Source organism: Cuculus canorus, chromosome 16 (assembly GCF_017976375.1).
Source record: "Cuculus canorus isolate bCucCan1 chromosome 16, bCucCan1.pri, whole genome shotgun sequence".
Lineage (NCBI taxonomy): Eukaryota > Metazoa > Chordata > Aves > Cuculiformes > Cuculidae > Cuculus > Cuculus canorus.
Window position 1 is genome coordinate 8,479,969 of NC_071416.1, and position 12,575 is coordinate 8,492,543.

The 12,575-nt window shown below is 64.5% G+C and overlaps 2 protein-coding genes across 2 annotated transcripts; both read right to left on the reverse strand.

Annotated features, from left to right (window-relative positions):
- Positions 1 to 97: 97 nt before the first annotated feature.
- LOC104060872 (bactericidal permeability-increasing protein-like) lies at positions 98 to 6,404 on the reverse strand. The gene is made up of 16 exons (XM_054081253.1): positions 5,571 to 6,404; positions 4,459 to 4,599; positions 4,190 to 4,304; positions 3,908 to 4,036; positions 3,677 to 3,832; positions 3,491 to 3,554; positions 3,311 to 3,371; positions 3,023 to 3,114; positions 2,710 to 2,898; positions 2,530 to 2,589; positions 2,031 to 2,198; positions 1,595 to 1,662; positions 1,285 to 1,327; positions 1,114 to 1,177; positions 965 to 1,041; positions 98 to 887 (listed from the first exon to the last, which is right to left on the reverse strand). Exons 1-16 carry the CDS (start codon positions 5,779 to 5,781, stop codon positions 846 to 848), a joined length of 1,680 nt encoding a protein of 559 aa, XP_053937228.1. The 5' UTR covers positions 5,782 to 6,404; the 3' UTR covers positions 98 to 845.
- Positions 6,405 to 8,279: 1,875 nt separating this feature from the next.
- On the reverse strand, positions 8,280 to 9,366 carry ID1 (inhibitor of DNA binding 1). The gene is made up of 2 exons (XM_054081499.1): positions 8,998 to 9,366; positions 8,280 to 8,544 (listed from the first exon to the last, which is right to left on the reverse strand). The coding sequence occupies exons 1-2, from the start codon at positions 9,304 to 9,306 to the stop codon at positions 8,503 to 8,505; spliced, it is 351 nt and encodes a 116-aa protein (XP_053937474.1). The 5' UTR covers positions 9,307 to 9,366; the 3' UTR covers positions 8,280 to 8,502.
- Between the last annotated feature and the right edge of the window lie 3,209 nt (positions 9,367 to 12,575).

The following is a 12,575-nucleotide window of genomic DNA, read 5'->3' on the forward strand; positions in this document are numbered from 1 at the left end:
CATTGGGGTGCTCTGAGCTGTGTCCTCCCGACAGGAGGATCTCAGATAGCAACTCCAAACTTCCCATGCCCCAATGTCCATGAGGGTTGGAGTGGGAGCCGTGGTGGTCATGGGTCAGTGGGATGTGGTGGGAGGACACCAGCACCACCGCATGGACCCGCAGGATGGATTGTATGCCATCCTGGCAGGATGCAGTGGGAGGCAATGGACACCAGCAGCCTCCTGTGGAACAGCTGGACTGGTGGGAGGCGATGGACACAGCACCCTCCTGTGGGCTGGCGGGATGCAGTGGGAAGAGATGGACACCAGCACCCTCCTGTGGACCAGAGGGATGCGATGGGAAGAGATGGACACCAGCACCCTCCTGTGGACCAGAGGGATGTGGTGGGAAGAGATGGACACCAGCACCCTCCCGTGGACCAGAGGGATGCGATGGGAGGACATGGACAGCAGCACCCTCCCGTGGGCGATGTGTGAAGCTGCCGTGGGAGCCAGCACAGGCCTGGGTTTGTGGGTGCTCCTGTCCCTAAGAGCCCCCATCTCCACCCCATTGCCCCTTCAGCACAGAGATAGGGACCCTCACCCGGCACAGCCCCATGGCGATGCCCCAGCACGGAGCCAGGAGCGGATCCCACCCAGGATACCATTTGTGGGGCTCCCCATGACACCAAACCCACGCCAGGCTAAGCCGCGCTCCCAGCTTTAATCCCTGCCCAGGGAGCCCCGACAGATGGGGCGTGGGGGTCCCACGGCCGGGTCCCTGCCATGGGTGCGATGGCATTGCCAGGATGGTGATGGTGACACGGCTGTCGAGGCACTGTTACGTCTCTCTGCGGCGATGGCTCTCACAGCTTGTAGTGCAGGTCCGTGGTGATGAGCACGAAGCCCTGCGAGGAGCTGGGGTGAGAGCGGGACCCAGGGTGGGCATGGGGACAGCGGGGCGAGGGGACGGGGCAGCACCCACCTCGTGCAGCCAGAGCTGGGGCTTGATCAGGCTGAGGCCACGTGGGGTGGGCAGGGGGATGCCAGCCTGGAGCCACTCTGCGGGGAGAGCAGGGCATGAGGGGGCAGCCCTGGGGCAGCTGGGGGGGACAGGATGGGGACAGCACTCACTGTTTGCCCAGGGCACCCCAAAAAGCTGCAGCCCAAACTTCAGCAGCGTCTCCAGCCTCTTCACCTGCAGACAAGACAGCCCCTGAGCTCCCCTCCAGGGCTGCACCCACTGGCCTCACAGGGGTCCACAGCACCCCCAGACCCTCCCAGACCCCCGGCACAGCTGCTCACCTCCACCGGGCCCACATGCGTCGTCACCTGCACCACGCTGAGCCTGAAGGGAGAGCGCATAGTGAGAGTCAGGAATAAGGACGGGGACCAGGGAACATCCCCTCCAGTGACAGCGAGCGGCTGAGCCCCCGGCAGGGCTGGAGCCCAGCTCCACACCAGCCAGGGAACCATGTTCGGGGGGGCATAGACAAGAGTCAGGGGCAGGATGGGTCCAAGCAGCATATACAGGGCCATGGAGGCAAAGGAGCAGGGATGGAGAGCAGAGGGATCTCCTTGGAGGCATCCCTGGGTGGCCGGGCTGGGGACTCACTCCGTCAAGCGCACGCTGGCCCAGAGCCTGTTGCTGGTGAGGGTCGGCTTCCCCGTCACATTGGCATCCTGCAGCGAGCAGAGAGGTTGGAAACACCAGGAAAGAGCCTGCATCCCTGCGTCATCCTGGCATCGCCCAGCATTGCCCCAGCATCAACCACCACCACCCAGCATCACCCCAGCACCACTTCGCATTAATCCAGCATTGTCCTGGATCATTCAGCATCACCCTAGCACTATCTGAATGTCCACCAGTATTATCTTATCATGGGCCAGTATCGCCCCTGCATTAACCCAGCATTGCTCAGCATCACCCAAGCACAGCCCCAGCATCATCCAGCATTATCCCAGCATTGCTCAGCATCGTCCTAGCGTGGCCCCAGCCAGGACCGCAGGCTGACCGGCTCCAGCTGAACCCTTTGGGCACAGCCACTCACGATGTTCAGCAGGAAGGCAGGGACACGGGTGGCGTTGGGCAGCACCACAAAGGCCTCAGCAGAGCCAAAGAGGGTTCCGTGCAGGGCGTCGGGGTGGCAGGAGAGCAGGGGCTGCTGGCGCGCCCAGAGCCGCAGCTCCATGGGCAGGTCTGGGTAGTGTTCCTGCAGCTGGAGGGACATGGGTTGGGCTGGCACGGAGCCACACGGGCATCATCGGCACTGTGGCTCCCAGCTGCCCCACACTGCCCCGGACTGGGTGCAGGCAGGGTGGGCAACACATCCTGTCCTGCCCATGGCCTACCGGCCCGCGTACTATCCTGCCTGTGTCCCATCCTTCTCTGTGCCATCCTGCCTGCATCCCAATCTGTGTCCCACCCCTCCTTTGTCCCATCTCATGTCTTGTCTCTCCTGCATCCCATTGCACATCCCATCCCGTGTCCCATTGTGTCCCATTCTCACCCCACCCAGTACTGGGAACCCTTCCCCACCCTGTGCCCACCTGTGGGGCGAAGACCTCCATGCTCTTGGTCTTCAGCTGGAGCGGGAATCGCCGCGGGAGCTGGAAGGCGGCAGAGGGGTCAGGATGCTGGGGTCACAAGGCACAGGAGGGCACGGGGACGCCCCAAGGGGACCCCGGGGGCAGCTCTGCCCCACAGCCGCATTCAAAGCTGCTCCTTACCGTGTTCCCAGAGATGTTCCTGTGCAGGGATCCGGCTGTGAAGTACGTGAAGGCGGCCGAGTTGGCGACAAACTCAGTGATGGCCAACAGCACCATGGGCTCGTGAGCCATGGGCAGAGCCATGGGCAGTGCCACGGGCAGCGCTGAGAAGGGGCTCTGCTGGTGCTTCCCCACCCTGAGGAACTCCCCCTGCACAGAAGGATGGATGGATGGATGGATGGATGGATGGATGGATGGATGGATGGGAGGCTCAGCCTGGCTCCCCCACACCCCATTCCCGTTGCCGGCATGGGGACACTCAGGATGACACTACCTTGAGGGTGATGTCCATGTGCTCCGCTGCAATGGTCGGCCGAGCCAGCAGGGAGAGGTCAATGGCAGCAATGGAATTCAGCTGGGTGGGCACTGCAGGGACACAGGGGCTGTTGCGGGGGAGTCCGACCACTGGCCCCCTCCCACAGCCCCAGCTCTGCTGAGGGTTGGATCCGGCCTCGCAGTGGGGTCCTGCAGCCCCTGCCAGGCACCTGCCCCCTGCACAGCCCTCAGACCACCCTGCCGGCCCCCCTGCTCCAGCCCTGGTCCCCAAGGTCCCCTCACCCACCTTCCATGTCCTTCAGGGCCGCCTCCAGCCTGTGGACCCCATTGCGGATCGCAATGCAGAGCTGGAAGAAGAGTAAGGTATCAGCGAGCCCAGCAACGAGGGTCCCCAAGCCACTCACTGGGCCCCCAGGAGAGGGGGACAGGGACACCAGCACCCGCAGCACAGGGGCTGAGCACCTACTTGCTTGTTCAACTCCTTGCGCAGGGCTCTCTGGAGCAGCGGTGCCAGCAGGTTGTACAGCCAGCTGTGGGGCAGAGCGGGGTCCTTAGATCCCCCCACCATGCCCCAGTATTCCCTCACCCTGGCCAGGGGCACCAGGGAATCCCCACATGTGGGGACAGGAGGGAACAGGGGTCCTGGCATCACCTCTGTCCCCGGTGAAACTCCAAGTGCAGGTGGGTGCCGCGGGCATCACAGCTGTCGCTCCACACCGTGGGGCGACCGTCGCCGTCCGCACTCACCCCCAGCACCGTTGCCACAGTCAGGTCGTGCATGTGGAGCTCAATGATGCCCTTGTCCTGGCTGGGGATGGAGCTGGTGAGCATGGGGATGGCAGTGACCCCAAGCTGCCCAGGTCCCTGCGTGGGTGGGACTCACACTGCACCCAGCTGGGCTCCCCACTCAGCACTGAGCCGGATGCGGGCACGCGGCACCACCAGCCTCACGCCCACGTCCTCCAAGAAGTCCATGGTGGAGTCGTTCATCTGCAGCTCGTGGATGTGCATCCTGCGGACATGGGCAGGCTGGGCTCACAGCTGCGCCTGGAGCACATGGGGGTGGGAATGGGATGGGAATGGGGACAGGAATAGGGACAGGGACGAGGATGGGAATGGGGATGGAAATAGGAATTGGGACAGGGACACTGTGGATGGCTCTTACCAGGGCACAGTGTAGGCGAGCATCCCCAGGAGTGGGCTGCGGTAGGAGCCGTTGAGGTTCAGCTCGTGCTCCTTCTGCAGCAGCGACTGGAGAAACTCCAGCCCAACCTGCTGGCCTGGGAAGAGCAGGGATCTGGGGGATGGTGCCATGGAAGGGGCTGGGGTGCTGGCAGGGTGAGCAGCAGCGTCCAGGACACCCCTGCATCCCACCCCAGGTGGTCTGGGTATGGTTTCCCTCTGCCTGTGGGTGGTCAGGGGCATGAGACTCACCAAATTCCAGCGCTCTCCTGGTCAGCCGGGCCTTGATGCCGGGGTTGGTGTTGGCCGCAGGCACGCAGGGAGTCAGCAGGAGCAGGAGGTAGAACCATGGCAGCCTTAGTGCAGCCTGGAGACAGTGCCGGAACCTGAAGCCTGGAGCAGAGGACATGGTTATGGGATGCCCAGCGCTGAGGAGACCCCGTCCTCGTGCACCAGCCTGGCCAGGGCTTATATCGGGGACAGAGAGCCTGGGGTGACATCAGCCTCGTGTGGAGAAAGCCCGGCCTTGCCCAACGCGTGACTCAAAGGGGAAGCCGGTTCCTCCGTTTTTCCCCACTGGTGGCCATCGTGGGAGCGAAGGAAGGCAGGGTCCCACGCTGCATCACCGCCAGCCGCTCACCCGCGAGCTGGAGAGACCCGCCAGGGTTCCTCATGGGGGGCACGTGGCCAGCACATGGGGACACACGGGGACCCAGCTGGGACCTAGGAACCCATCTGGATGAGGGCCCCAGAGGACTTCGGCTGTGCCCAGCCCAGAGGAACAGAGGAGTGAGGGGACGCGGTGAGTTGTGCTGGGGCAGGGGGTCTGCACTGGTGGAATGGGGTTCTATCTGCTTGCTCGACCCATTTCCACTTTGAGAACGCCTCTGGGGACCCTGCGCAGGGACACTGGACCTCAGCGGGGGTCAGGGTGGCCAGGACGAGGCTGCAGCCCCCAGGGCCATGGTGTGATGGGAAGGTTGGGACAGTCAAAGTGAGAGCAGAACTGTGCAATCCCCTCCAAAAACCCCGGCTGCAGGGAAGGCTCCCAAACCCACTGCTGGCAGAACCATCTGGAGCCGCTCTGGCTGGCGGCAGCGCCACGTTCCCAGCTGCCCCCCCAAATCCAGCCTGGGGACAGCATCAGGGAGCCAGGGATCACACCATGGGGACCAGGGTCCCATCCCATCACCCTGACAGGATGGGGGGCCGTGGCTGTCCTCACTAGAAGGACCACAGCCCCTATAATGTCCTTGCTGGACCTCTTGAGGACAGCTGCCAGCTTGCCCAGCACCCCCAGCCCTACCCCAGCCCCATGCCCACCACTACCCCTCCATCCCCTGGTGCCGTGCACCAAACCTCACCGAGGCAGGCGGCTGCGGTACCCCGCGCCGCAGGGGCCGCGGGTCCCATGGTTGGTCCCAGCTGTGCCATGTCCCCAGGGTCGTACGTGGCAGTGAGCAGCAGGCACCGCCTCTGACACCAATGTCCATCCCTGGGCGGCCGGGCTGGTTGGACCAGAATGTCACTGGGTTTCCCGGTCCCTAATCCCTTCCGGGATGAATCAGGTCCCATGAAAATAAAGAGGGATGAATTGGGGTGCAGGTCCCCGCAGGGCTGGGCCCTTCCCTGGGGCTCTTCAGTACATCCTGGCACGTGCCAGGCGGCTCAGCCCTGCCAGCCCCTCTCCAGGTCTGAGCTGGCTCCAGGCAGCCCCTTCCTCCGCTCCCTGGTCATCCTGGTCATGCCAAGCCACATCCCCATGTCCTGATGTGGGATGGTGGCCAGGGCTGCAGCAAGAGCTCAGTCGTGGGGCACACAGGTCTTGGGCAGAGGCACAGGGACACGGTATGGACATGGCCAGAGCCCCCCTCACCAAGGATCCAGATGGAGCTTCCATGCCTGCCAGCAGTGAATGGGTAGGGACAGCACCAGGGACATGGATCTGTTGAATTGAGTCCAGAGGAGGCCACGGAGATGACCTGAGATCTGGAGCACCTCCTGCATGAGGACAGGCTGAGAGAGTTGTAGTTGTTCAGACTGGAGAAGAGAAGGCTGCGGAGGAGACCTTACAGCAGCTTCAGCACTAAAAGGGGCTCCAGGAAAACTGGGGAGGGGTTCTTGATCAGGGAGGGCAGGGAGAGGACAAGGGGAACGGTTTTCAGCTGAAAGAGGGGACACTGAGATGAGATCTTAGGCAGAAATGTTTTCCTGTGAGGGTGGGGAGGCCCTGGCCCAGGTTGCCCAGAGCAGTGGTGGCTGCCCCATCCCTGGAGGTGTTCAAGGCCAGGTTGGATGGGGCTTGGAGCCCCTGATCCTGTGGGAGGTGTCCCTGCCCATGGCAGGCATGGAACTGGATGGGCTTTAAGGTCCCTTCCAACCCAAACCATTCCAGGATTCGGTGATTCCATGCAGTTGTTGTGTCATGGGGTGGGGAGGAGCCCCCAGCTCCTCCAGGAGAGCAGCCAGGGCTGTGCAGGGCAGGTGGGCACCAGGAGAGGGACCCACAGCACCGGCAGAGGCTGCCTTGGCACTACAGGGGACACAGGGAGTGGTGGAGGGTGATGGGGGGACACCACTGAGGGGGATACAGGGAACCCAGGGAGTGATGGATGACAGAGGGAACATTATAGACAGCTTCATCCTCAAGAGACCCAGAGCCCACAGCCACCCTACATGTCCCCTGCTGCTGTGTTACAGCCAGAACAAGGCTGGCCAGGCAGGGTCCTGACTGGCCAGGCAGGGTCCTGACTGCCCAGGCAAGTCACCAGCTCCTGCTCATTCCCCAGCCAGGGGATCCACCAAGCTAAGGAACAATGAGCAGGGAAGAACCAGGGAAGGGGTGGGGTTGGAAAAGACCTTAAATATCATCTATATCCACCCCTTGACATGGGCAGGGACACCTCCCACTGGACCAGGCTGCTCCAAGCCCCATCCAACCTGGCCTGGAACGCCTCCAGGGATGGGGCAGCCACCACTGCTTTGGGCAACCTGGGCCAGGGCCTCCCCACCCTCACCATGAATACAGACATGGGGACACACTGAGCTGTGAACACACAAACACACAGGAATCCTCGTGCAGAGCCCCGCATGTGCACACACCTGGTCCAGGGCCGGCCAAGCCCTTCCAGCCCAGAGCCCCCAGCTGCAGGGAGGGCAGGAAGGGTCCTGCCTCAGGGGTGGCTGCAACAGCAGGAGCCCCCAGGGTACCCCGATTTGCTCACAGGAAGGTCTATTTACACCTGCTGCAGGCAGCAGCGCAGCCCCTGAGGCATTCGTGAGTCACCGCAGCTCAGGTCATCATCGCTGCTGCCAGGGTCATCCCCAGCCAGGGGGTTGCACAACCCGTGATGCAATTTCCTTGTTCCAAAAGCTTGCCCAGCCTTGCCAGGGGTTGCACCCGGACCAGCCAAAACCCCAGGGAGCAGCACCCCGGGGCTCTCCCTCGGGGCAAGGCACTGGGAGCATCCCCTGCGGCATCACCTTCACACCCTACAGCCACGGGCACCCAAACCTCAGCCCCAACACAGCAATGACTGCAGGAGCCACCGAACGCTGTAGGGCAGGTGGCACTGCCAGAAAATAGGGTGAGTGCAGGGCCAGACTGCAAATCGCTGCTGCCCGGGGGGGAGCAAGAGCTCATTCTTCTCAGCTGCCACAAAGCCCCACAGCTGACCCCCAGCTCTGCTCCCTCCATTTCATCATCCCATCAAGGCACCTTCCCAGGCAAGACGCATCCCAGCGCTGCTGCCTCTTCCCATCATGGAAAATGGAGTGCAAACCATTTCTTCCTTGTGTGCCTGCCCCCAACACCCCACATCTGAGCCCAGAGAGCAAGAAGGGGGAGCGGGACATGGACCCCACAGGAGTCACTGGGCTCTGTGACAGAGCACTGGGACAGGTAATCGCAGACCCCCTGGACCCATCCCAGCAGCACTGGGGAGAACTGGGACCTCCACCCCAGCCTCAGTATCCCCCAGCACGCTCACCCATTTCTGGTCCGGAGGGGCTCCCCCCAGTTTCCCTGCCCCTGGGGGCACAATCTCGGGACTCAGCCGCCCCCCAGGTCCCGGGGGGAGGGCAGAAAGCAGAGCCGAGCTTGGTCATCAGGGCTTGTTTAATAACAAAACTCCAGCTATTGTAGAACAATATTCTCCAGAATCATTGTAATATACAATACGGGGAATGCTCTCAGCAATCTGAGAAGGATACGTCCCGCAGGCACCGGGCGGCAGCGGGGGGACCTCGGGCAGTCCAGCAACGGTCCCGGGGGTCGGTGGCAGCTCCGGGGCGGTCTCAGCGGCACAGGATGCGATCGGCAGCGGGCAGGCACGGAGCCTGCGGGAAGCAGAGCGGAGCGGCCGGTCAGTGCGGGGGGAACGGGGAGGGGGTCCCGGGGAAGGAGACGGGGCAGGAGACTGGGGGGGTCCCGGGGATGGAGACGGGGGTGCCAGGATGAGAAGGGAAAAAACCCCAAAGAGGACAGAGGAGAATGGAGCACCCCAGAAGAGGATGGGGGTCCCGAGAATGAGAAGGAAGCAGCCGGGGGATCCCGTGGAGGACGGGATTAGGAAGATGGGGCGTCCTGGGAAAGGAGACGGCGATTCCATGACAGAAGGAGAAAAAGACACCGAGGAGGACAGAAGGGGCGCCCCGGGAACGGGACAGGGATTCCGGGAACGACAAGGAAGGAGCCGGGGGTCTGGGGGAGGGCAGAAGGAGAAGGAAGGGGCGCCCCAAAAGGGCGACGGCGCGGTGCAGAGAGGGGAGTTCCAGGGGCTCCGGGCTCACCTCGGGGGTCTCGGTGGCGGGGCGGGGCGGCCCGCGCTGCAGCGCCAGCTGCAGGTCCCAGATGTAGTCGATAACGTGCTGCAGCAGCTCCACCTTGGAGACCCGTCGGTGCCGTGGCAGCGTGGGCACCAGCGCCCGCAGCCGCGAATAGCAGCCCTTCATGTCGTACAACAGCGCGGCCGCCGCCTGCTCCGCCGTTCCCGGGCCCGGCCCACAGCGGGCGGCCTCCCCGGGCCGCACGGCTTTCAGCGCCCCGCCAGCACCGGCGGGCAGCGGCGACGGGGGCGCGGAGGCGGCGGCGACCTTCATAGCTGGTAAGCGGGCAGCAGCAGGACCCTGCAGGCGGACAGCGCGGCGCGCGCCCCGCCGCGCCAGTTATAGCACGCGGTCGCCGAGGGGGCGGGGCCTCGGGAGTGTCGCAGCCAATGAGAATGCGAGGAGGCGGGCACTCGGGGGCGTCGTAGCCAGTGGGAGCGTGAGGAGGCGGGGCCAGCCCCGCCCTGCCCCATTCATAGGGGCAGCTCCTTAAAGGGGCAGCAGCGCTGGGGGCGCCGAGGGGCGCGGCTCCGGGGGACCGGGGTACAGAGTTTCACGGGGACTGGGGCACCGGGGTGCGCAGCTCCGGGGGGACCTGGAGGACCAGGGTGCGCACATCTCCGAGGGCACCGGGGTGCAGAGATCCGGGCTCACCGGAGGGACCGAGGTGCTCATCTCCAGGGGCACCGGGAGGACCGGGGTGCGCAGCTCCAGAGACACCGGGGAGACCGGGATGCGGAGATCCGAGGGCATCGGGAGGACCAGGGTGCGCAGCTCTGGGGGCAGCGCCCGCCCCGACGCCTTCCCCGCCGTTAGGCGAGGGTTAACGGGCTCCCCTTCGCCCGCCCCGCCCCTCCAGACCGTGAGACGCCAGGGCCGTGACGTCACCCATTCATAACCCCGCGCGCTGTCAGCGCGGCGCCTCCCGGGCGGCGCCCGAGGCGGGGCGGCGGGGGAGGGGGGGACCCGGAGGGGACCGGGGCACCGGGGGAGGCACCGACCCCCACCCCCCCAGAGGCATCGTCTCCTCCACCGGGGCAGCCGTTCCCTGCTCCAAAGCTTTCCGATCCGGGCGGTAATTAGCGCTCCGGCTCGTTACAGGCAGTAATTAGCGGCCCTGGGGGTCCCAGCTTCGGGAGGGACCGCCCTGTCCCCCGTGCCGCAGGGATGGGGAGGGGTGTGCGAGTGTGCAGACAGACACACGGACACACAGACAGACACACAGATGGGGTGTGCACAAACAGGTGTGCACACAGACACATGGGCACGGACACACAGATGAACACACATGGAGGGGTGTGTGGGTGTGCACAGACATGTGGACAGACAGACAGACACATGGACACACAGACGGTTGTGTGCAGACATGCAGGCAGATGGACACACGAATGAGCATGTGGGTATATGCACCCGCACAGACAAACGGATGGGCGTGCATGTGTGCGCATACGGACACACGGATGGGTGTGCAGATGTGCACACAGACAAACGGAGGGAGGGGGCTGCAGGGTGGCACTGAGGCACTGCTGTGGTGGCACGGGAAAGCCTGGACACTGTGTGCCTGCTCGGAGCTGCTGCAGCCTCCCCAGGCACCCAGGGAGCCGAAGGCCTCCCCTCATCTCCCTCGTCTTGGAGGGGGCAGCGATCTTGGAGAGCTTTAGCCGAACCAGCCTGGCCAGGGGAGCTGCACCCGCTGTCATCGAATCATGGAATCACTTGGTTGGAAAAGACCTTTCAGATCACTGAGCCATCCCTGAGCCCCTCATCTGCCTGGCTTTTAAGCCCCTCCAGGGATGAGGGTTCCCCCACTGTCCCTCCTCCCCGTGTCCCCATCGCCGGTTCCCAGGGTGGGCACAGTGCTGGGGTCACCCCCTCCATTCAGGGCTCGATGGAGGGGCTGGTGCTGCCCGGTTCCCACCGCGGCTCTCAAAGCTGCTAATTAGCCCCCATCTGGCAGTGGCGGTCGGGCCGCGGCGGGGAGGCCGTGGACATTGTGCGCAGGAATGTCTTTCAGTGCCGCCGGCCGGCCGGCTGCCGCCAGCTGCGCCACCAACAATGCGCCGAGTCCTGCCCAAGCTGCCCCCGCGTCCTGCCGCCATCCCGACCACCCCGCGTGGCGTGGGCATCGCAACGGGCCTGGCCACCGTGGCTGGTGTCATGGCACGTGTGGCACAGCCACCTTGGCTGGTGGTGGCCCCGGTTGCTGGGATGCCCTTGGCTGGAAGATGCCCTCACCTTGGCTCTCGGTGTGTCAGGGGGCTGGGGAGCTGGGGTTAGGGCTGCCAGTGTGGCCACAGCCGGGCACAGGGTCCCGGCATGGCATGGCAACCCTGGCTACCGCTGGGTATGTGGTCAGGCATGGTATGGTGGTCCTGGCCACAGCCTGGCATGGGGTCTCAGCACAGCGTGGCGGTCCTGGAACGGTGTGTCAGCCCTGGCCAGCAGCAGGCATAGGGTCCCATCCCAGCGTGGCTGGTGTTGTCCGGCAAGACGGATAGCTTCATTTCCATGTCAATTCTGGGAACGGGGCGTGCAGCGCGGTAACAGTGGCCTGGGCCATATGGTGCTGGCAGGGCGCGAGTGGCTGCTTCGGTGCGAGCAGGGGTTGCCCGGCAGCGAGGACATCAAAGCCCCCCGCTGCCCCCCCCCGCCCTGCAGGACCACACAGGGCACGGCCACGCCAGGCCAGTGAGGGGCTGCGGTGACGATGGGGACAGTGGCCAGCCAGCATCCCAGCCCCGTGGCCCCCAGCCTCACACTTGGGTGTGCAGGAGAAGGCAGCACAGATAGTGCATGTTGAGCTGGGGTCCCCCCAGAGGAAAGGGACCCCCAAACTGCCCCTGCCCTGTCTGTTCATCCACACCCCCAAAATCCATCTGTCACCAATTGGCCCTGGGGCTGTGCAGAGCCTTGAGCCCCCCATGCCTGCAGGATGGTGCTGAGCTGGGGCTGCTGGTGCTCATAGCGCAGCTGGAGCGATGCCGAGCCCCGAGAAAGCCCCTGCGTGTTCCCCTCCTGCCTTCTCTCTTCCCGTCCCTGGCTCCATCCGCTGCAGCCCAGACCAGCTGGAGCCAGGCAGCCCTTCCTGGGATTTATTCCAGCTTCCTGACTCTCCTCGCTGCTCTCGGCTGCTTCCTCTCCCTGCTCGTGGCCGCCGGCTGGGCGCCATCGCCAGCACCCCAGCTCCCACCACTGGTACCGCCAGCACCCATCGCCCTGTCTCTCACCACTGGTACTGCTGACATCCAGCACCCCAGCTCCCACCACTGGTACCACCAGCATCCCCACCTCAGTGGGGTGTGAGGTGCTGCCCCATGCCAGCAGCCCCCAGCCCCCACTGCTTCCCACCCACCCCACTGGTGGGGAGGCTCCATGGGGACAAGCAGCCCCCATGTCCCTCCTTGTTCCAGGCACCCATGAAACCACCGTCCTGCTGCCCAGCACTTGCACGGAAGTGAGCAACCTGTGCACCCCAGCTCAGCCTATACCTGGCAGGAGCCTGACATGGGGAGAGCACCCAGGGGCTCCCCTACATCGCTGTG